The sequence below is a fragment of the Myodes glareolus genome, chromosome 9 (assembly GCF_982192425.1).
Source record: "Myodes glareolus chromosome 9, mMyoGla1.1, whole genome shotgun sequence".
Classification (NCBI taxonomy): Eukaryota; Metazoa; Chordata; class Mammalia; order Rodentia; family Cricetidae; genus Myodes; species Myodes glareolus.
This window is the reverse complement of record NC_142034.1, coordinates 52,919,609-52,943,483: the sequence shown is the minus strand read 5'-3', so window position 1 is coordinate 52,943,483 and position 23,875 is coordinate 52,919,609. Positions and strand designations below refer to the sequence as shown.

General features: G+C 42.6%; 1 protein-coding gene across 3 annotated transcripts in view; it reads right to left on the bottom strand.

Annotated features, from left to right (window-relative positions):
• Positions 1-6,419: 6,419 nt before the first annotated feature.
• LOC125409583 (NACHT, LRR and PYD domains-containing protein 1a-like) overlaps positions 6,420-23,875 on the bottom strand; it is a 73,650-nt gene continuing 56,194 nt past the window's right edge. For all 3 annotated transcript variants that reach the window (XM_087910364.1, XM_087910366.1, XM_087910365.1), the window contains 7 exons: positions 21,956-22,055; positions 19,951-20,174; positions 17,624-17,886; positions 17,009-17,134; positions 16,000-16,141; positions 7,991-8,035; positions 6,420-7,567 (listed from right to left, as the gene is read on the bottom strand). In XM_087910364.1, coding sequence (XP_087766490.1) covers positions 7,275-7,567; positions 7,991-8,035; positions 16,000-16,141; positions 17,009-17,134; positions 17,624-17,886; positions 19,951-20,174; positions 21,956-22,055 — 1,193 coding nt within the window. In that variant the 3' untranslated portion in view covers positions 6,420-7,274. The remainder of the gene's footprint in view (positions 7,568-7,990; positions 8,036-15,999; positions 16,142-17,008; positions 17,135-17,623; positions 17,887-19,950; positions 20,175-21,955; positions 22,056-23,875) is intronic.

The following is a 23,875-nucleotide window of genomic DNA, read 5'->3' as shown; positions in this document are numbered from 1 at the left end:
CATATACACCTTTGCCCAAACAACTTTACTTGCAAGTGTTCACTTTAATGAGTGGTTGGTCTGGTTCAAAGCCTCTGATTTCTGGTATGCCATCAGTACTGGGCCTTCATTGAAACTCCTCTTTGACATTCTGCTGTTGCCCTGAGTCAAGGAGCTCCTGCTGCTATGTCTCAGCAGGAAATGTCCCTTCACAGGCTTCAGTAGGTCACAGTGGGGTAGAGGGTGGGTTGCTTCATCTCAAGCCGTGGACGTGGGCCTGGGTGGTAGCTGAGTTGGTCAGTCTGGACCTCTGCATGAAGCACAGTTAATAAAAGCTCAGATTGAGGATTGGGTTTCAACCTGAAGATTCAAAAAGCAAAACCAGCCACTGGCTCTGACCTCATCCTCAGTGTGAAATGGCGATCCTGCCTCCAGGAATCTCAGAATGAGACTGTGACTGAGAACTGTTTTCTCCTGTTTTATTATCCTCTCTAGGGCTGGGATTAAAAGTATGCACCACTAGATTAAAGGCATTCACTGCCCGGTTTCTATGGCAAGCTAGTGTGGCTACTGGGATTAAAGGTATGTGTTACCACTGTCTGGTCTGTAAGGCTCATCAGGGGAGCTGTTTTAATCTGATTTTCAGGGAAGCTTTCTCAGGTGAGGGACAGAGCCAGCTCTCCCTTTCCTGAGATTTCATGGCTACCAGGGAAGGGTAGAGCCAGTTCTCCTGTACTGTCGCCATAGGAGTCAGTTCTTAGGAGTCCATCCATGCCACTGGGGGATAACTCTCCTACTGTGGAGGCAGTTAAGGAGTGGGACCAGCTCTCTCATGACCAATGAGGTGTGAGGCCAGTTCTGGTGTGCTCAGGTCACCAAGACCAGGTCTCCTGCACCTAAGCCATCAAGGCCAGCTCTTCCAAGAAGAACAGGGCCAGATGTCTATACTATATTTTTGCTCATCTACCCAGACCCCATGGGGCAATTGTGGTGGGCCTCTGGGTGCCTTTTACCATTCCTGGGCACCAACCTATGTTTTACCCCACTTTTTAATTTGACTATTTTTTTGATATCTAGTTTCTTAAGTTCTTTGTAATATTTTGGATATTAGCCCTCTATCAGATGTGGAGTTTGTACAAATCTTTTTCCATTCTGCAGGTTTTGTCACTTTGTCCAACTGATGGTGTCATTTGCCTTAGAAGTCTTTCAATTTCATGAAGTTCCATTTATTAATTTTCAGTTTTAATGCCTACACTGTTGGTGTTCTGTTCAGAAAGTGGTCTCCTGAGTCCATGTATTCAAGGCTATTCTACATTTTCTTTTCTATCAGGTTCAGTGTATCTGGTTTTATGTTGAGGTATTGATCTCTTTTGACTTGAGTCTTGTGCAGGGTGATAGATATGAATCTGTTGGCATACTTCTACTTGCAGAGATTCAATTTGATAGATACTATTTGTTTAAGATGCTGTCTTTTTTCCAGTGTGTATTTCTTGCTTTTTTTCTTAAAAATTGGTGTCTGTATGTGTGTGGATTTTTGTCTGGGTCTTTAATATGTTTTCAGTGATCAACAAGTCTTCCTTTATGACAATATCAGGCTGTTTTTATTCCGATTGGTCTGTAGTACAACTTGAAATCAGTGATGGTGAGGACTCTAGCAGTTCTTTATCAGTCAGGATAGTTTTAGCTCTCCTTTTTTTTCCCCATATGAAGTTGAGAATTGTCGTCTCAGGTCTGTAAAGAATTGTGTTGGAATTTTGATGGGGTTTGCATTGAATCTGTAGATTTCTTTTGGAGGATGGCCATTTTTACTATATTAACCTTCTGTTCCATGAGCATGGGAGATCTTTCATCTTCTGATATCTTTGTAATTTCTTTTTTCAAAGACTTAAATTTTTTATCACACAAGTCTTTCCCTTGCTTGGTTAGAGTTACCTCAAAGCATTTTATATTATTTGAGGCTAAGGTGTTGTTTCCCTAATTTGTTTCTCAATCAATTTGTCATTTGTATATATGAGGGATACTGACTTTTGTGAGTTAATTTTATATCCATCTACTCTAATGAAAGTTTTTGATCAGCCATAGGAGTTTCCCAGTGGAATTTTTAGGGTCACTTATGTATACTATTTTATCATCTGCAAATAAAAATATTTTGAATTCTTCATTTCCACTTTATATCTCTTGATTTCCTTCAGTTGTGTTATTGCTCAAGCTAAGACTTCAAATACTATATTGACTAAGTATGGAGAGAGGGATAACCTTGTCTTGTTCCTGGTTTTGGTGAAATTGCTTTCAATTTTTCTCCATTTTAGTTGATGTTGGCTATGGGTTTGCTGTAAACTGCTTTATTATGTTTAGGTATGTTCCTGTATCCCGAATGTCTCTAGGACTTTTGTCACGAAGGGGTGTTGGATTTTGTCAAAGGCTTTTTCTAATGAAATGATCATTGTTTTTCTTTTTTATCTTTTAGTTTGTTTATGTGGTGGATTACTTTAGCTAATTTTCATATATCGAAACACCCCTGCAACACTGGAAAGAAGCCTACTTGATCATTATTGATGATCTTTTTGATACATTCTTATATTTGATTTTCAATTATTTTTGAATTTATTTTTTAATGATTCTTTAAAAATATTAAATGCTTTTTCTTTTTATTTATTCTTTATGTCTTTCACATCATGCATGCCTATCCCATTTATTCTCCATTCCTTTATATTCACCCTCTGCCCTTGCAACCTCTCCCCTCAAAATAAAATAAAATTTAGAGGAAAAAAAAAGAATCAATCTCATCATGGAAGCTGTAGTGTGACTCAGTGAGACATACAAAAAACCCTTTATTCATTTATTTTCACTTGCAAATGTTCATTGCGGAGTCACTGATCTGGTACAAGGACTCTGGTTTCTACTGCGTTATTGATTCTGGGTCCTCACTGGTCTCCTTTTGGATAGCCCGTTGTTGCTCTGTGATATGAAAATCCTGTATCTTTGGGCCTACAGTACTGGCCTCTTCACTTGATCCAGCAGATTGATGTTGGGGTGGCCAACTCATAACCCTGGTTCAGGGCCTGGGTTGTTGTAGGTTTGGTCAACCTGCCAGCTCCCCCTCACCCTCACCACAATGGTGAGCTCTCCCGCACTGCCTTGGCTAGTTCATTCCCTGCAGTGATGAGCAATGGGCAGGGCCAGTTCTCCTGCTTTATGCTTTCAGGGTTGGCTCTCCTATGCCTGCATCATCAGGCACAGCTCTACTGTGTTGCCCAGACTAGATGCGGGGGCCACTCTCCAGAGTGCTGCAGCTGGTGGGAGGTAGAGACAGCTCTCCCACTCTTATGACCTCAGGACCAGCTCTCCCACCATCTCAGGTATAGGGGGCTATAGAGAGGGAATTGTTCCTCCTCCTGTGCCCAGTATGACAGATGAGGGTCAATGCCAGATCTCCCATGCTCACATTCTTGAGCTGTCTCACCCCAGGTCACATCAACAGGGTCAGCTCTGCTGTGCTGCCCAGATGAGGTACAGGGCCTACTTTCCCAAGTGCTGTAGCTGGGAAAAAGGAGGGTCAGCTAGCACCCTTGGCACCTGGAGGAGATAGAGGTTGGGGGGCACCTTTTCCTCATGCCACTGCTACATCACAGATCGGGGAGGGGGAACCAGTTACGCCCCACTCATGTCCTCAGTGCTGGACCACCTGTACCCCTGTTTATGGGGTCAATTCTACTGTGGTTCCCAGGTGAGGCACATAGCCTGCTCTCCTGAGTGCCACATCTGATGAGGGTTTGGGTCAGGTCTCCCAGATGCTGCAGGTGGCAAGGGGTAAGGGGTAAGGAGTGAGGAGCAAGGGGCAAAGGAAGGCATGTTTCCCTCACCACATGACAGGCATTACCTGCTCTCCCATTCTTACTCCCTTAGGTTCAGATGGATCTTGCCCCTTGATCGATATTGTGCTGCCCAGGTGAGGTGTAGAACCCTCTCTCCTGAGTGCTTCAGTTGGTGCTGGGCAGGACCAGTTTTTCAAAGTATTGCAGTCAGTGAGGACCAGGACCAACTCTGTACAGCCCTATCTTCTTGGCCTTCTGTGGTATTAGGAACCACAGACTGGTGTGGGGCCATTGTCTATATTCTGTCAATTATGTTTTAAATAAACACTGGTTGGCCAGTATCCAGGCAGGAAATATAGGCAGGACAACCAGACAGGAAGTAGAGTCGGGTCAATGAGAACAGGAGAATTCTGGGAAGGAGGAAGTTCATTCCTCCTCAGTCCTGTTCCAATCACAGAAGAAGGAAGATGTGATTGCCCTGCTGAAAAAGGTACCAAGCCATGTGCCTAACATAAATAAGAATAATGGGTTAATATAAGTTATAAGAGTTAATAAGAAGCCTGAGCTAATGGGCCAATCAGTTTATCATTAATATAGACCTCTTTGTGATTTCTTTGGGGTTAAATGGCTGTGGGACCTGTTGGGAGGGCAGAAACCAGGTAGGACAGAAACCCTGACAACAACAGACATCAACACAGACCTCAGCTGCATCAGGGTCATGAACCCAGACCTAGGCCCCAGTAGTAGCCTAGACCCAGACTTCACCATGGCCCTGGGTGGCAATCAAGCCACCCTCATCTGCCTGCTCCTCACCACTTTCACCTCTTCAGATCTGTCTTGGTTCACAGGACATGAACCATTCTGTCTTTCCTTTCCCATACCATACCATACCATACCATACCATACCATACCATACCATACCATACCATACCGTTGTATACCATAATTGTGCCTGTTTGCCCTGTGCCACATGTTGGTCTCTTCCTATTCAACCCATCATGTCTCTTGGCAGGACCATCTTTCCTCCTCAGAGCCTGGGACGTTCACCCTGGGTCTGCTTGTGGGTCTTGTTGTCCGACACAGTCTGTCATGGTGCTGGGCAGGTTTCTGCTGCCAAGAATCATAGTGATGTCTGGCTACCTAGTACCAGAGGGCAATGAAATTCTCTCTGCCCCAAGTCTAGAGACCGGAGTGGACCCGTGCTTGGCCTCTGGGGTCCCCAGGCTTAGACCACAAATATTTTATAAGTATTTTTGCATCTATATTCGTAAGGGAAATCTGTAATTCTCTTTCTTGATGAATCTTTCTTAGTTTGTGACCTCACAAAATTAATTTGACAATGTTTCTTCTATTCCTATTTTGTGAAACTTTGGTATTAAGCAGTATTGATATTAAGTCTTCTTTGCAAATTTGGTAGAATTCTACTCTAAAATCATCTGGTTCTGGTCTTCCTTTTTTGGAAGTCTTTTAATTACCTCTATTTCACTTGGGGTTTTAAATGTCTTTAGATTGCTTATCTGATCTTGATTTATCTTTGGTAAGTGGTATATATTGAGAAAATTATTCATTTCCTTTAGATTTTCAATTTGGTGGAGTACTAGATTTTAAAATACATCATTATGAATCTCTAGATTTCCTTGGTGTCTGTTGCTATGTCCTCTTTTTTGTTTCTGAGATTATTAATTTGAATATTAATTCTCTTCCTCTTAGTTATTTTGAATAGGGGTTTGTCAATTTGTTGCTTTTTATCAAAGAACCAGCTCTTTGTTTCATTGTTGTAGAATATTCCTTTACACTGTGTGAACATATGCCACTGTGATTGGTTTAAAAAAAACAGCTGAATTGCCATTAGCTATATAGAAAGAAGTAAGGTAGGACTTCTAGGAACAGAGAGCTCTTGGAAGAGGAAAGGCAGAGTCATCAGCCAGATGTCGAGGAAGCAGGATGGGCAATACAGAGTAAAGGTAGCCAAGCCACATAAAAGAATATAGATTTGAAAAATATAGGTTAATTAAGTTATAAGTGCTAGTAGGACAAGCCTAAGCTAAGGCCAAGCTTTCACAATTAATAAGTCTCTGTGTCATTTTTTTGTGAGCTAGCAGCCAAAAGAAAAATCTGTCTACATTTCATTGATTCTTTGTACCTTTCTTTTTGTTTCTATATTAATGATTTTAGCCCTGTTGCAGCCTTCTTTCCCCCTGCCCACATCTCCTGTGGATTCCACAGACATCCCCCTCCCAAAATCCCTCTCCCCACTTGTTGCTTTATCCTAGTTCGTAATTTCAGCAGACACCCCCTGATAACCCACAGGGTACTCCTGCCAGGGAAGCAGGTGGCCTGTTTATAGATTTTCCTTTCTCCTTCTGTACTTCTAGATCCAGTTCTCCAGTCCCAGCCCCAGTGCTATGGCAGACTTCCTGGGATGAGGTCTCTTCATTGTCCCTTCCCTCATTTCAAGGAGACTCAATAAGCGAATCCTTGTTGAACACTCTGATCTCCTTTCCCCTCTGAACTCCTTCAGACCCTTAGCCTATCCCCATTTCCAAGTGTCAGCTTCCAATGACAAGAAATACCCGGAAACCCCATGGGCCACACGTATCAGATCAATAAAATTTCATACCAGGCAACGGTTATCACATCTCTTAAAATCCAGAGAAGAAGCAGAAACCAAGGAACAAAACACCCACCTAAATAAAAATAAATCAACAAATAAGCCCCTAGACCTATAATCATCCCAATTCTGGATGCTTAGATGCTAGCATGAAAACACAATCAATAGCATCTGGGTCAATATGTCTCCACGAGAGCCCAGCTATCTTGCCACAGCAGGCCCTGAGTATTCCAACATAGTAAAAGCACAAGAAAAAGAACATAAAAGACTGTACAAAGATGCTAAAGGTCCTTAAAGAGGAAATTAATAAATTCCTTAAAGAAATCCAGGAAAATACAAACAGCATGAGGAAATGAATAAATCCCTAAAACATCAAAAAAAGACAAATAGCAGAAAAAAAACGAATGAAACTGTTCAAGACTTGATAAGGCAATTAGAATCAATAAAGAAAAACCCACACTGAGGGTGGGAAATGTTTCAGAAGCCCCCTTCCTTCCTTATTCATCAGACACTCACTTTCCAGGGAAAGCACCATCTCATTGTCTCCATCCCCATACATTTCATTCCTCTTGTATCATGGTGGGTCAGGTGGGTGCAAGCCTGGCCACTCAAACTATGAGAGCAGGCTGGACAAGGTCTGAATAGATTTCCTGGCGCCACTGTAAGTTTTATCAGATGCTATCCCACATGAACATCTGGCTGAGAAAGGCCAAGAGGAAACATCTGAGTCCCCGAGATCTCCTGGAAACAATGCCATTAGAAAAGCTACTCAGATGGCCACTGGTTTATGGATTTAGAAACTTAGGGCAAAAGAAAAGTCAGGCAGACCCAGAAATCAAATGAGTGCCAAACCCTCATCAACTAAGATGTCAGAATCTCATAGAGACACTTCTTGACTTCTCATGGAGGTCCATGATCAGGTGAGGATGGGTCTCCTTCAGAGCTTGGTAGACTTGGTCTTTGTTGTTCCAGCTCCAGGACCTGCCAAGGCTGAAGAGCTTCCGCATCTTGTCTTGGGTGGTGGCTTCAGCTCGCACTACCTCATACTCCTCTTCACTCAGCACCAGCCTATACAGCTTGTCCAAGAGAGGGTCCACTAATGACACTCTTGCCACCAGCTGTTCCCGATGCTCATCCACAAAGTGTAGCAAGGCAGGAGAATCTAGGGGTGAAGATGAGACTCACACTGAGCAAAGAAACATTCCTCCATGGACTCTCCCACTGGCTGCCAACTTCTTGTTCTTTTCACATACCTCATCTGCATCCCTGGCTCCCTTCTTCCTCTGGGAAGTCATCAGAAAACATATATGTACCCTTCTTGAGGCCAGTTATTTGTCTGATGTTCTGACTAACCAGGGGGTTTTGTGGTGGAGTATTCAGGTTGGGAGTGGGTGGAGTTATTGTCAACATGGGAGCAGCAAGGGGCATGAGAAAAATTCTGCCCTGGGCATGCACCTCCTTTGCCAGTCCTGGTGAGGTTTGCAAAACAATACTTTTTTCTTTCTCACTGCCCTTCTCTCAAGGATCAGATGATTTACCAGCAGAATACTATTGGCTACTTTGGCCTCATATAACTGTTACTGACCTTTGTGGGCTGCAGGGATCATGGACGGTGCAGATCTGAGATCGCCTGGAAGAAAAGAGAGATGAAGCATCTGCAATGATGCCTGTCACCAACACTCAGTGCTTTCTATGAAACTCCCACCCATGCCTGAGATTTTGAGAATGAGCTACAGAAATTCTGATATAATCTGGAACGTGAACATAGCCTTACTCACACATAGAATCTAGGCTCCAGTTCTATCACCATTGATAGAGAAGACACGTGAATGAGCAATAGATAATTCTCCCACATAGTCACAGTCTCAATTTCATTTTAGACTGAATTAGTTATAGAGAATTAACTAAGTTCCTTACATGCCTAAATCATTAGACATTTTATCCTGGGTAGAAAATTACATTTGGTTCTTGTTTGACCTTGTACAGTCACATGCCACAAATGTGTGTTCTTGATTTGACTGCAGAATCAAGATGAAGCAAAGACTGAGCAAATGGGAACAGTGAGTTAATTTTAGCACCAAGTAAAGGATGTTAATAAATTTCAGCTCATGACTAAGCCACAGGTTTGAGAAAACTCTAAATTTACTGTGCTCTAACAGCTTAGGGAAGTCATCCCAATGACCCAGTTCATAGTATTGGGAATTCTGATTCCATTTGTACGAAGGAAGGATGATATTCCTCACACTCCATGCTAGTTAGACCATCTTTGTGCATCCTGACTTGTAGATATACTGGAGCATCTAATGAAGAAAGTGATTGAGTAACAATGAATTTAAAAATCAAAATGTAAGATTGGAAACACAAGTGCAATATGATTTTAATCTTCCAGTATTTGAATACTTTCCCATATGGAAGGTAGTATATCTTAATGAGTCTCTGTGTTGGGAAGGTGGATAGTGGGAGGAGAAGAGGGAGGGAGAACTGGGATTGGTATGTAAAAAAAATCAATTAAAACAAAACAAAATCATGACAAAGGGGTTAAATTAATAAAGAAAAGTAACAACATTGTTCCCATAAACTAAGGATCACATTATGAGATGGGTATGAACAGTATTTAACCTTTCCAACCATCCTATGAGTTACTCATTCTGATCTTTAGTTTACAGATGAAATAGACCTCTAAATGGGCCACAGTGTTGGATAAATGTACGTAGGCTTGAGAGAGAGAGAGAGACAGAGAGAGAGAGTGAAAGAGAGAGAGAGAGAGAATAGACAGTTATAAAAGAGTACAGACAGTCAGATTAAAGGAATAAAGATAATAAAATAAATATTAAACTTGTAGAAAAAGTATAGAGTAAGAAAAATAAGCCACGTAAAGACAGAAAATACACAGAGAGTCTGGATTATGTATAGTATTGTGTTTTCTTTGAATTTTTGACTGTAAATGAGCTAAGTACAGAGAGACATTTCATCATAAGGGCTGCTAAGCTAAACCAACATATATATTTTAAAGGTATCTTGATTTCAAAATTTGTGTCTAAGGACATGTTGTTTTGGAAAGCAGGTTCTACTTTTGTTTCCACAGAGGATGAAAACCTGTGGATTTCTTACAGACTAATGTGGATTGATCAAATAAGACCTCCTGAAACAATGGCCCATATGCTCCAACATTCATAACGGCTTCAGGATTGCTGGTTGACATGGACCCATGGCAGACCTGATTAACAGCATCCCCAATCAGCAGGAAGCAGTCTAGAGAATTATGCCCAAATTCCCAAATATTGTTTATAAATGTTTCTTTACATTTAGAGGGGGATATATTATAGAGATGGATACTTTTCATTGGTATGGATCTTGATCTACTGATATAAATTTTAGGTCAATTTTGTTGTATGTATATTTCTACTCTTGATTAAGGTATTGTGTTTATGCTACTCATTTAAAAATGTAATATAAAATTAAGAAATACAAGTTAATAGACAGTCATTTATAACAGTCAAGTTTGTAGTCATGTTAGGTTTTCTAGATATATAGAGATATATTTCAGTTAGATAGATAATCTTTGAACCTTTCAATGACCTATGGATATAGCATTTACAATGTTTTAAGAACCTAAGACTTTTCATGACAATGAGACATATCTGCTCCTGTCTGCACCAATTACTTTGAGAGGCTCCGTATGGAGTTTGTTAGTTATTTGGGCAAGAAACTGCTCTTATCTGAACTGCTTGATGTTATTCTATATGAACTGGAATCGCAGGACCCATAGAAAAATGGCTGCTGCACTGGGCTAAATGTGAGACTGTCCTTCGGGGTTCCTGCTTCATGAAAGAGTCTGCCAGACATTCTGCAGGACACAGAAGAAAGCTACTGATAAACTTTGCCAATACAAGGCAGAACAAATCTTCAAATTTCCTGTTTCATGGAAAAATCTGTCAGATACTATGGTCCTGAAGATTGGATGCTCCAAAGTTACAGAAGAACTTTGGGCAACTGTCCAGGCAGCAAGACGTCTCTGTCAATTCTAGAGTTTTGGAAGTTGCTTACAATGCACTTCCTGTTTACTTAGGTAATATTATAACCTTCTGGAGTCTTTGATGGAGTTGAAGAATAGACAGTTATAGTTACTCTTTTCCTTAGTTATGATAAAAGATAAAGTAGATATAAATGTTATAAGTGTAGTTCTTGCTTGATACATGTTTTGTTATATATAATCTTGCTATGTTAAAGTTAAAACCTTCCTTTTTATTTAGACAGAAAAGAGGAAGTGATGTGGGAGGTGATATATGTAAATCCCAGTCTCTGGCCTCCATCTTTGGAGGTCCCTCACTTGTGCCCCTTGAACCTTGGCCCCTCCCTGAGGAGGGTCAAGGTAACCTGTCAAACCTTGACCCCTCCCCAGGAAAGGTCAAGACCACTCCCCCAGGCTATTTAAACTATTCCCCAGAAAATGAATACGTGGTTTTTCCTCTTCCTTTCTGGTGGTCGTGTTGGCAGCTTTCCAGTTCCCCTTGGGGCCACCTGAGAGTATAGGAGTCCAGTTAAACCTTGATATCTTTTAATTTGGTTTGTTTTGATTTGGCTTAATTGGAATTTTGAGTTGGCTGAGAGCTCTCGTTAGAAAATATTCCTAACATCTTGGAGGTCCCATTGGTGGTGGTGGGGCCTTTCGTGTGGCCCATGGCCACGTGTTGAAAGCACCTTTGTTTCTTCAGCTCTCTGTGCCAGGCTTAAATCAGCTCCCAGGCTAGAGCAGCTGCATCTTGGTGAGTCCCTTTTTCTTATCCTTGCTACTAGGGTTTTGGGGGACCCACTTGTATTTACTTTTGTCAATAATCAGGCTTTTGTGGAAGATGTGGGCCACACCAAAAGCCTGATCCAAACAGTGACAGCTGAGACTTTCGCTGCGGTGAATTTTGTTTGTTTTAGGGACGCCTAGCATTCAATTTTCACAGCCCCATTCTGGCCTAAGAGCTATTTTGGTGGATGCGCTATAATAGACTTGAACCACACAGTGGGTATAGACTTTTAAATGGGCACTTACAATTCGAAGTCAGATCCGCTATCACCCTTGGGATGCCTCTTACAAGATCTTTATAAATTGGGACTGTCCAATACGATCTGTCTTGAGTGGCTAATTTCTCTATGCACTAAGATTTGGCCCCAATATGATCTTGACAATGGGACGTGTTGGCCACCAGAGAGAAACCTTAAGCTAACTGTCCTCTGGGACTTAGAAAATTTTTGTCTTCATGGGGACAAATGGACAGAACTCTCATATGTCCACAATTTCTGGGCTCTGCATTCTCACCCATCCCTCAGTAGCCAGTGTCTCTCAGCACCAGTCTTGGTCGCTAGGGTCGCCATACCTCCAGATTCCTGTCACCTGGGAATTGGGACCCTGATAATTCCAGCTGGACCATGCAGCCAGAGACACTGGCCCCTCCCTCACTCCCTGGAACCCTTACTATCCACTCCCTCCTGACTTTTCCAGTAAAGGCAACTGTATTCCTTTTCCCACACCATGAAGGCCTGGTGTGAAAGTATTCACCCAGCCAAACCCTTGTTCTCATAGTCAGATCTACAGAAAACTAGTTCTGCACAGCTATCCTTATTGACAGTTGACAGGACTTCCACAAAGAAAGGAGCCCTAAGCAGGAGGCACTGAGCAGAGAGACAGTATGTCTGCTCTTCCTGATAAACAGGTCTGAATGGCCCTGAATTCTCTAGCAGCAGACTCAGGAACTTGTACTGGCCTTTGCTCTGACCTAACAAGCTACTAATATTCTGTATTTACCCTTCACCTTTGATGGAGGAGGGTTATCTGCCTATTGTGTTATTTTCATTGGTCAATAAAGAGACTGCCTTGGCCCCTTGATAGGACAGAAAATTAGGTAGGCGGAGTAAACAGAACAAAATGCTGGGAAGAGGGCTATGAGCCAGAAGCCATGGAGCCAGCCACCAGGTCAGACATGCTGAATCTTTTCCGGTAAGCCACCACCTCGTGGTGCTACAGATTATTAGAAATGGGTTAATATCAAGATGTGAGAGTTAGCCATAACTAACTCTCTAGAGATAATGGGCCAGGCAGTGTTTAAATGAATATAACTTGTGTGTTATTATTTCTGGGGCTAAGCTAGCTGTGCAGGAGCTGGGTGAGGCGAAAAGCAGGCCTGCCCGCAGCCCCTCACTACACATCTTGGATTCAATTGTCATAAGATCATAGCCCAGGGTATTAACTGCTTATGCCTTTATCCCTAGAGATACAGAAAAAAGGCTGGGGTCACTAAAACCAGCCCTAGAAAATGAAATTCCTTCTCACCTGGGTGCCAACAGGCACCCTAATGGAGCTACAAGGAAATTCCCTTAATTTAGGTAGCTAGATGCTGATGCAAATCAAATACTTTAGCCTTTCTCCCAGGCCCATGGGTTACTATGGTTACCAATGCTGTGTTCCCAGCCACCAGTGAAAGGAAGTTGAAGTTTCAAGTTAAGTGCAACAGCACTGCTGTATTTTTCTACATTTATTAATTGTAAACTTCTAGCTTAACTAGTTACACTTAAGAAATGTAGTTAGTGCATGAAAACTTCTGTTTAGAATTTTGTACTGATTTAAAGTCCCATTCTTAATTAATCCTCCTTGTAGCTGCTGGAGAGCTCTACAGCCACGCCTTCCCCTCTGAGATGTAAGAGAGGTGCCTCCTTTGCCTGCCTTTGTGATTCTGGGAAATGTATGTTTGATACTATTGTTACTGCCTACAGAACTGCTAACGTGTCTGCATGTCTATATAGACTGAAAGCCTTGTGGGGCTTGTCCTTCATCTTCCTCAACCAAGGAATAAAGGAACATGCAAAGGAGACATGAAGGAGTCACTTTGTTCTATCCCTTAGATCCTTTTTCCCAGCCAGTTTTAGCTTGCCCTACATGTTCTGAACCCCTGTTCTGAACCCCAAGGGAGTGCTGAGGCTGGGACTACCAATAAAGTTCTGTTCACAATAGCTAGGAAATGCAACAAGCCTAGATGTCCATCCACAGTTAATTTGATAATAGAAGTGTGGCATTTACATACCATGGATGTTTTTTAGGTGTGACGAAAATGGCATTATGAAAGGTAAGTGTATACAATAGGAAAAATATTGAAGAAGATGAGCCAGGCCCACAAAGAAACCACCACATCTCTCACATGCAGTTTCTACCCTGGAGGCTTTAGTTCTGTGGGTTTAACTTGGTGAACCCCTGGAAAACAGAAAGATAAAAATGGGCAGGGGCTCAGGGAGGAAAGTAAGACAGTAGTGTATTGATAAAATGAGGGTAGAGGAGAAGGAATACTGGGGGCAGAGATGTTCAAACAGCAAGAGGGGTGGGGTGCAGTTGATAAGTAGGTCAGTGGAATGGGTTCCGGAAAAGGAAGACAGTATTTAGATGTCATAATTATTTGACAACCTATTATTGAAACCTATTATTTGACAACCCAATACAGAAATCATAAAGAGTTTGAATACAAGACACCCTATGAGTGTCCAAATGGGAGATCTTAGAAGTAATGTTTCAAAAACAAACCCAGTTCCAGGTGTGGGAGATCTCTATAGCAGCTGTTGGGCATGTAGGCCCTGGACATTCCCAGGACAATACATGTGCTTTTCCTTCTTCTTGGCTCCCTATCAGAACTAATGGATAAGACCTTATTGCTGAAAACACCATGGTATTTTGCAGGTTGCTGAGGAAGAAAGGGTATCAGCAAACCATCCTGCCAGGCAAGTTAGTCCTTGTGCAAAGTAGTAGGCACAAATTTGATGGAAGCTCCCTGATTATTCTTCAGGCCACTGCCACAAAATAGAATCCAACCCTAGCATTTTAAACTGATAAAACAAAGAAACCCAGGTCTTTGAAAGTCTTAGGCCCTTGAGAGAAGCTACTATTGTTGCTTAGCTAAATGGACATAGTGTCAATGTTCTTCTAAATATCTATTTTTATACTGCAGACAACAGCTCCTTTCAGCTTTCTTCAGAAAAGCCTCTCACTGCTGTGAATGGAGGTGAATGTATGTACAGGATACTGACAATAAGGGATGATTGAGTACTCATCTCTATCAATAGGTATTTATACCACACCATTGAGACTCTAGAAACACTGTGAAAAAGAAATTAGAAAGAATGTAGGGATAGAAGATATGGAAGGGGTGTTCTCTCTTCTAAGCATCACATGACCATGACCATTATGAACTCAGAGAACCCGCACCTACACAAGTCTGGACCCACACAAGTAGGGCCTGCCCATCAGTCAGCTAGACGTGGGGAAGCAGCTCACAGGGACAGTACTATTAACAAATAAATTATGGGAGAAGGGAATGTATACAATCAATCTGTACCCACTTTTGAACTCACTTGCTTCTACTGGGTAGTTCAAACTGGCAGGCACACAGATGAGCCTAGTTAAACCCTGAGAGACACAAAACAAACCTTTATGTGGGGAAGAGATTTGTAGAAAAGAAGAGGGGCTGACAGGAGCAGGAGGGAGATAAAGTATGTTTAGGGTGCATTTTAAGTGTGTATAAAATTGTCAAAACACAAAATGTATTTAAAATTATGTATGGATTTAAGATTAAATATCTCACGATGGCAAAAATCATTTTAATGTAACTGTTCACATTTAAATGTAAACCGGTGCCTGTATACTTTGGGTGTCTCAAAAATCTGTCATTTCTAGTGTATTGGGGGCAGAAATCAGGATGCAGAACAGAGAAAATGGGACCTAAGGTATGCGGTGGTTTGGATATGGTGTGTTCCCAGATAAATGAGCATGTGTTGAAGGATTAGTCAGTCCTGCAGCAGTTATTAGAGGAGACTGGTCCTGAGGGCTGTGATTTTATACACTAGTTCATTCATCATTGTATGAGTTCTGAGAAAGATATTGGAAACTATATTGTGCACCTTTGGAGGAACTGGGTCACTGGAGGCATGACCTATAATAGAATATCTTGCAGGGGATTCCTGCCTCTTTCTCTCTTCTCTCCTCTGTCTCTCTTCCTTGTCTGTTCTCCTTCTCTTCACCTTTTCCTGCTCCTCTCCTCCCCCTTGCTCTTTATAGAAGGAATGGTGAGCTGCTTCCCGCCACCCGCCTGACTAGCTTTACCCGAAATAATTACACAGAAACTGTAGTCTTTTAAACTCTGCCTAGCCCATTAGTTCTATCCTCTTATTGGCTAACTCTCACATCTTGACTAACCCATATCGAATAATCTATATGCCACCACGGAAAGATTCTAACCCACGTCCATCTTGGGCAGGAGAAGCATGGCATCTGCCTGACTCTGCTTCTTTCTCCCAGCATCCTGTTCTGTCTACTCCACCCACCTAAGAGTTGGCCTATCAAAAAGGCCAAGGCAGTCTCTTTATTAACCAATGAAAGTAACACATTGACAGAAGGCCCACCTACATCAGCTCTCACTCTAACTCTACTCACCTGTTTTAGATCAAGTAAAAGCCACATAACTGATATGACTATTTCATGACACCAAGAATTAATGACAACACACCTTCCCCATTCAGTCCCTTTCTTCAGCCTTTGGGGTATCTGGACCTAAATAATTTTACCTGGTTTCAGCAAGGCTTCCCATACAAGATTGCTATGTTTCTTGTCTCTGATTTGGAGCTTAATCCCCGAACCTATGTGTCCAACGTAGATCTCAGAGAAGAGCTGGCATTCCTCAGGGTTCCGGTAGCACAGTTCCAGTTCCTGGAGAGAGACAGAGTTGGGGGGCCGTGTGCGAAGCCTCTACTTGTGTGAACAAGGGCTTTCTGCACCCCATACTTTCTTGATCTTGCATACCACATTAGACACTAGCTGTCTTTTGCACTGAGGTAACCCACAGCCTTTCAGTGCACATCTTTACGCAGAAGGTTGGAACATTGTTGAAGAGGACATAGAGAAAACATAGCACCAGAAGTTAAGGAAAATTCTGCAGAACCCAGCTGGAACACTTATCATCCTATTCCTTTTCTTATCACTCTGACAAAAACCTGACAGGAAGCAACTTAAACTAAACTTATTTTGTTTAGTTTAATGGTGGGAAATACATGTAACCTGGGGCTACATTCTTGGTGGCAGGAGATTGTGGATCAGCAATTAGCTAGTTGAGGTGGGGAGCAGGGTATGGCTATAACCCTTATGGCCTGACACTAGTGGCCTGCTTCTCATGGCCAGGCCTCACATATTTGTTTCCACAACTTCCCAAACACTAGCACTAACTGGGAATAGAGTGTTTAACATTTACACCTGTAGGGGACATTTCAGATTTAAACCATAATGAATGAGAGCTCACCTTCAAGGTACTGCTCATGCATCTTAAGCCAGGGCTTGATGCCTATGTTAGGTTGATCCCTTCTCGGTGTCATATTGAATCAAACTTCTCAGTTATCCAGACCTTCTGTATTCCTGTGTGGTCCCTTAAATTGCTTTCCACCTATAACCTTATTCATTCAACATTCCAGTTGGTTTTTTGTTCTTGTTTTTGTTTTTTTCAATCTGAGTTTGCAACAAAGCCTTGTAACATGCCCCACAGGATTCCCAAGCCTGAAGAAAAACAAACACCTACATGCTCACCTTTGGGATGATTTCCAGCTTCTTGGAAGCAGAAACAGTGTAGCGGGAGCCAATATAAAGAGAATCTAGTGGGGGTGGCTTGTTTATTCGAACAAACTGAAACTTCATTTCTTCATCATCAATTGCCTAGGGAACATTGCAGACAGTGATTTAGCTAGATTTATTGGCTACGACATCTGTCCTGAGTAAGGAAAAATGGTAGATTAGTATATTTGTGTGGGGTGGGGTAATGACACCTCCCGAGCACCCTTCTGCCTTATGTTCTGTCACACAGACTGTTGAGTTATTTGTTTCTGTCAGGTTCATTGTGGGAACAGGGTCCCTGCCAGAGAAGAAGGGATCTGACTACATGTTGGATATGGAGCATTCCCATCCTTCTGATAGGTGGAAAGAGGTCATAGAAGGAAGGCTATGCAGAGATAAAGGAGTTTAAAAGACAGTTGGGGAAGACTCTGCTGTGAGGGACTCAAGAAGAGGGCAGAATCATAAGTACCATCATGATTTATAGAACTGTATATCCCCTCTAAGTGGAGATTCTCTCCAAGGGCTCACTAGCTGTATCTTAAGTTTTCTGTCAGCCCACCCTAGTCCCACATTGCTGGTCCTCAGTGTCACCTTCCGAATGGTGCAGTCATTGGGGATCAGGTAGAGATGAAGGGTGACTTCCTTGACATTGAGGTAATAGTAGATCAATGTGATGGCAGTGATGGGAATGAAGTTTCTGATGGCAGGGATCATTCTCAGTAGAACTCCCATTGGGGAAAAGCTTGGGTTTTTCAGTACTGCATAGTTCTGCTCCAGTCTGGCTGGAATTTCTAGGGCCAGCCCATGTTCTTGAAAGTGGGCCACACGGAACAAGAAGATATCCATCTGTCCTTCTGTTAATGAAAAGATTCAAAGATGTAGATTCAGTGTTTCTCTTGAGCCATACATGGCTGGAGAAACAGCGCCCTAGTCTTTAGAATGACTGTTGCTGTTTGAATAAGAATGGCCTCCATAGTTTGTGGAGCTGTTTGGGAAGGAGGTGTGGCCTTATTGGAGGAGGTGTGTCTCTGGGGTGGGCTTAGAGGTGTCACAGCTTGTGCTATTTCTAGCTTCCTTTCTCTCTCTTCCCTGAAGATAAATATATAAGCTTTCAGGTACGACTCCAGTGCCACACCTGCTTGCTTTCTGCCATGCTTGCTGCCATGACGGTCATGGACTCACCCTCTGAATCTTTAAGTTCAAATAAAATATTTCTTCTATAAGTTCCTTGGTCATGATGTCTTTTTCAACATTTACTTATTTTTTGATGTTTATAAGAAGCACACTGTGAACCAAAATATTAAATTTTAAAAATTATTCCCCAATGAGAACAGAGAAGATCAACAAAACATTTCCAGAGTATTGATTCACAATGCCAGGGAGATGAGTATGACCTTCTGCTAGAGGTGATTCATGTGGACTGTCTCTTATTGGAGCAGCCTTGTCTTTGACCCTGGCTAGCTACTCAGGGAGGCATTTACAGTGTAGTGGAGATTCTTGATGGTCTCATCCATAGTGTTATAAGAATACAGCCACAGAGCCATTGTCAGAAAATTTATACCCATCAGGTTCTACGAAATGCTTCCATCATTAGCCTCTGTACCTTGGGAATGGTAGTATCTGCTAATGTCTTTGTTGCAGGATGGAATTTGCTGTTATGAAAGAGACCCGAGGGTACCACGCTTTTACCCGAGGGTAAAGCTGCCAGGTCAGACATGCTGAATCTTTCCCAATAAGCCACGACCTCGTGGCGACATACAGATTGTTAGAAATGGGTTGAATCAATAAGTGAGAATTAGCCAATAAGAGGTTATAACTAATGGGACAACCAGTGATAAAAATAATACAGTTTCCGTGTAATTATTTCAGGTAAAGCTAGCCGGGTGGCAGGCGGGAACGCAGCCCACCACTCCTTTACAACACCTACCTTTGTCCACTGAAGACAAACATGGATCATCCCTAGAATGGTTAATATCAAATGTGAGCTTGATGAAATCTAGAATCACCTTAGATGCAGGCCTCAGGGCACAACAGAAAGAGATTATCTTGATTGGAATAATTGATTTTGAAGGACTTACCCACTGTGGGATCCTTGGACTAGGATCCAGGGCTATGTTAAGTGAAAAAGGCCACACGAGCAGAAGCATTCACTGTTCTCTGCTCCCTCTGTTGACACAATTTACCAGGCACCAAAAATTCCCTCTTCTTAGACTTTCAAGTAGGATGAACCGTTTCTTTTAAATGTGAGGCAAAATAAGTCTTTTCTCTTAAGAATTTTTGGTCAAGTATTTTATTTGTGCTACTGGACATGGAAGTTGGATAGAAAATTGATATTGGCAGTTGGGTCATTGCTATAACAAACTTGATCATATTGTCCTTAGGCCTTTGGAACTGTTTTGTGGTTAGAATGTGGAAGAGTTTGGTTCTTAGGAATTGAAAAGCCCTACCACGCTGAGAACAGAGTTTACTGGGATATCCTGGTGAAAGCAGGGAAGACAAGAATGCTGAGAGAGACAGTGGAGATCAGCCCACGGAGTTTCAGAGAATAGCAAAGTTTCTATTGGGAACTTTAAAGGGATCCATTAATGTGACAGTTTGGCCAAGAATCTAGTTTCATTGTGTGAATGTCCTGAATGTGAGTAAAGCTGAATTTACAGAGAAAAGATGAATTTGACAGAAAAGTACCAGAACAGGAAACATATCCCATACCATCCTCAGTCCTCAGGGAAAGTAGAGGGAACTAACCGCTCTTTAGAAAATACTCTTGTTAAGATGACTTTACCCAGTCAAGGTGAAGCTCTTGCCCCTGGCTCTTCTCAGAAAACCCTTTTCCACCTCACCCTTTGAACTCATGTATGGATGACCGGTTCTAAATCCCAGCCTCTCACCTAAACCCTCACCTCTCCCTGATTGGTTACCTTTGGGATCCACAAAGTGAGGGAGGTACACAGCAGCCACAACTCCTTGCTCAGCCTTGATGTCAAACAGAGGCCCAGCTGCAATGTGACTGTGCTGTAAGGGAGTCTGGTTCAGGTGTTGGCTCCAGGCACAGAATCCAATCTCAATGGTCACTGCCCTCGTCACAACAAAGGAGAGTCCAATGTTGGGACAGTGATAGGAACCAGGTACAGGGAATTGAACTCTAGAAGGGGAAGAGGCAGACACTAGTGAATGTTAATGTTGCTCATCTACTGGATGAGGCTGTGCAGAGCTGGGGACACAACATACACCATATTACTCTGAGTTCTGGTTCCTATGCTGTCTCTATATGGATCACTGACAAAGTCATTTAACCCCCAAATCTGTTTCTTCATCTGTACATAGGGGTAACAACAGCACAATCTTATAGACTTGTGAGTATTGAGTGATCTAGAGCAAACCTACAGGTAACACACACCTAGGGTAGATAGCTGTTCCCGTGATAATAATGAGGGTAATGAAATAGGTGTGTTGTGTTGTGTGTGTGTGTGTGTGTGTGTGTGTGTGTGTGTGTGCTTCTGAGGTTCAAACTAGGACCTGGTGCACACTTGGCAAGGACTCTACCACTGAAGTACATTTTCAGTTTTTAGTGTTTATATTCTTAAAGATTTTATTTCCCACAAATAAGATTCCATCTGTTAGTATTAGTGATCAGTCTTGGCCCAGAGACAATGCTTTACCAAGATCTTCAGTGCTTTTCTCAAGGCTTCCCATTTGGTAACTAGTGGACAAGTGTCAGCTTCTGTGGGAGGACATTAAAGTGACAGTTTCTCCAGCTGAGACAGTGACCATTGGTGCGGGAGAATTATCTGTATTCTGTTAATCATGTATTTTAATAAAATGCTGATTGGCCAGGTAGGAAGTATAGGTGGGTCAACCAGACAGGAAGTAGAGGCGGAGTAATGAGAATAGGATAAGGCTAGGGAGGAGAAAGGTTCCTCAGCCACTCCTGCACAGACCACTGAAGAGGCAGCATGTAACTTGCCCAGCTGAGAAAGGTACGGGGCCATTATGGCTAACATAGATGAGACTAATGGGTTAATATAAGTTATAAGAGTTAACAAGAAGCCTGACCTAATGGGCCAATCAGTTTATAACCTTATGGAGTCCTATGTGTAATTTCTCTTTGGGATTTGCCGGCTGTTGGGGTACCGGGCGGGACGGAAACCCCAACAAGCCGGCCCTCATGTTACAGACTATGACAGTGTTGGAGGAGGATCCAGGTTATAGAGGACACCATTACTGTGGATATAGTCACCCATTACTCATAGGACTATGGCCCTTGGAGGACAGGCCTGCTGTACGTATCCTCATGGTCTCAGCTCCTAGTGGGTTCTTGGCACACAGTGGTTGTTAGTAAGCAGGAGTGCAGAGACTACAGGGATTGGAGGGAAATCCAACAGACAGAAGAAACCAAATATAATCATGGCAGGGATGCTGCTTACAGCACGAATAAAACAACCACCAGAAAGTCCACGTTTCAAATCGTGAGCCAAGTTGAGCACAGATGTTTAGATGAAATGAAGGACTCCCATCAGCTCTGTTCATGTGGTAATGGTGTGCTGGTTATGGAACACGACATCCTCTCTTAACTATGGGGTAGGCAGAGTGAAATGTTTGTGGGTGAAGTCACCTAATGTCCTGGACTCACACTACTGTGACAGCGATGACAAAGGAGGAAATGTGAGCAGTTGAAACAAATTCGGGAAAATGGTTGTTGGAACTGAGTTATTAGGTAGGGAAATTCTTGTGCTCTCCAATTTTGTAAATGTTTGAAAATTTCATGATAAAGTCCCCTATTTTTATAACAGCCCAAACTTCTTACTCCGGTCCAGACATTGATACCTGCATTGGTGAGGGGAGGAGAGGACACAGTAGAGACCAGGCAAAAATTGTGGGATGTGTGCTGGGGAAAGTCACCTTTTCCAGGCAGGGCTCACTCACCTGTACAGGTTCTTCTCTCTGTCAACCACCTCTGTAGCCACAGGCCCTGTAGGGCCCCAGAAGTCATCTTCAGTCCCCAGTGGTTCCATGCACTCATGTCCTGGGGAGGCAAGAGAAGTTGGGTGGAAGATCACTAGTGATGCAAATTATGAGCATTCCTCTTCCAGAATAGGTCATACAGAGGTCACCCTTTGTTGTCCAGGCTTATCTCCAGAGCTTTCTCTAGTGTTGGACCATGGCTAAACTCTTTTTCCAGGTTCTCTGGCCTAAGCTTTAGCAGGAAGTGCAGCTGCAGTTTTTATTGCTGTTCCTCAGGCTACCTACATGCTTTTCATTTATACATATACATTTGGTTTTATTGTTTTCCTACTCTTCTTTTTTGAACAACCATAACATCTGCTGTCACACCAGCTCCTGTGTTTTATTTCCTTTTTTCCTATTCTTTTCTTTTCTTTCTCTCTCTCTCTTTCTTTTCTTTCTTTCTTTCCTTTCCTTTCCTTTCTTTTCTTTTCTTTTCTTTTCTTTTCTTTTCTTTTTTTTTTTTTGGGACAGGATTTCTCTGTCTGTCCTGGAACTCACTTTGTAGACCAGACTAGCCGTAGACTCACTGAGATTGCCTACCTTTGCCTCCCAAGTGCTGGAATTACAGGATTAAAATGATTAAAGGTGTGCACCATCACTACCTGGCTTTCTTTCTTTCTTTCTTTCTTTCTTTCTTTCTTTCTTTCTTTTCCTTTTTTTTCTTTTTTCTTTTTTTGACAGTGTTTCTCTATAGCTTTCATGCCTGTCCTGGCACTAGCTCTTGTAACCAGGCTGGCCTCGAACTCACAGAGATCCGCCTGACTGTGCCTCTTGAGTGCTGAGATTAAAGGCATGTGTCACCACTACCCAGCCTTTCTTTTATATATATATTTTATTTTTAATTCATTTTACATACCAACAACAGTTTCCCTCCCCTCCTTCCCCTCCTCTCCCATCTCTCTCCAACCCACCCCCATCTGCTCCTCAGAATGTGTAAGGCCTCTTACAGGTGTCAACAAAATCTGGCACATTCAAATGAGGCAGAACCAAATGCCCCCCATCCCCCACCCATCAAGGCTGAGCAAGGCATCTCACTGTATGAAATAATCTTCAAAAAGCCACTTCATGCACTAGGGATATATCCTGGTCCCACTGTCAGGGATCCCACAAGTAGACCAGGCTACAAAACTGTAGCCCACATGCAGAGGGCCTAGTTTGGTCCCACGCAGGCTTCCCAGCTTTCAGTCTAGAGCCCGTGAGCTCCTGCAAGTTTAGGTCAACTGTCTCTGTGGGTTCTCTGTCATGATCTTGCCCCACCTGCACATATAATCCCTCCTTCATCTCTTCAGCTGAACTCCCATAGCTCAACCTGGTGCTTTGATGTGAACCTCTGCATATACTTTCATCAGTAATGGAATGAAGGTTTTATGATGACAGTTATGGTAGTTACCAATCTGATGACAGGGGAAGACCAGTTTAGGCAAGCTCTCCATTTTTGATAGGGGTCTTAGCTTGGGTCATCCTTGTGGACTCCTGGGAAATTCCCTAGCATCAGATTTCTCCCTAACCCCATAATGGCTCCCTCTATCGGGACATCTCTTTCCTTGCTTTCCCACACTATTCCTTCATCAACTCGACCATCTTGTTCCTCCATGTTCTCATCTCCCATCCCCTCCCCTTTACCATCCCCAGGCCCCAGTTTACTTGGGAGGTCTCATGTATTTTCTCTTCCCAGGGCGATTCATGTGTTCCTCTTAGGGTCCTCCTTGTTACCTAGCTTCTCTGGAGCTGTGGATTGTGGTCTGTTTATTCTTTGCTTTATATCTAGGACCCACTTATGAGTGAATACATGCTATGTATTCTTTCTGGGTATGCGTTACCTCACTCCAGAATGATTTT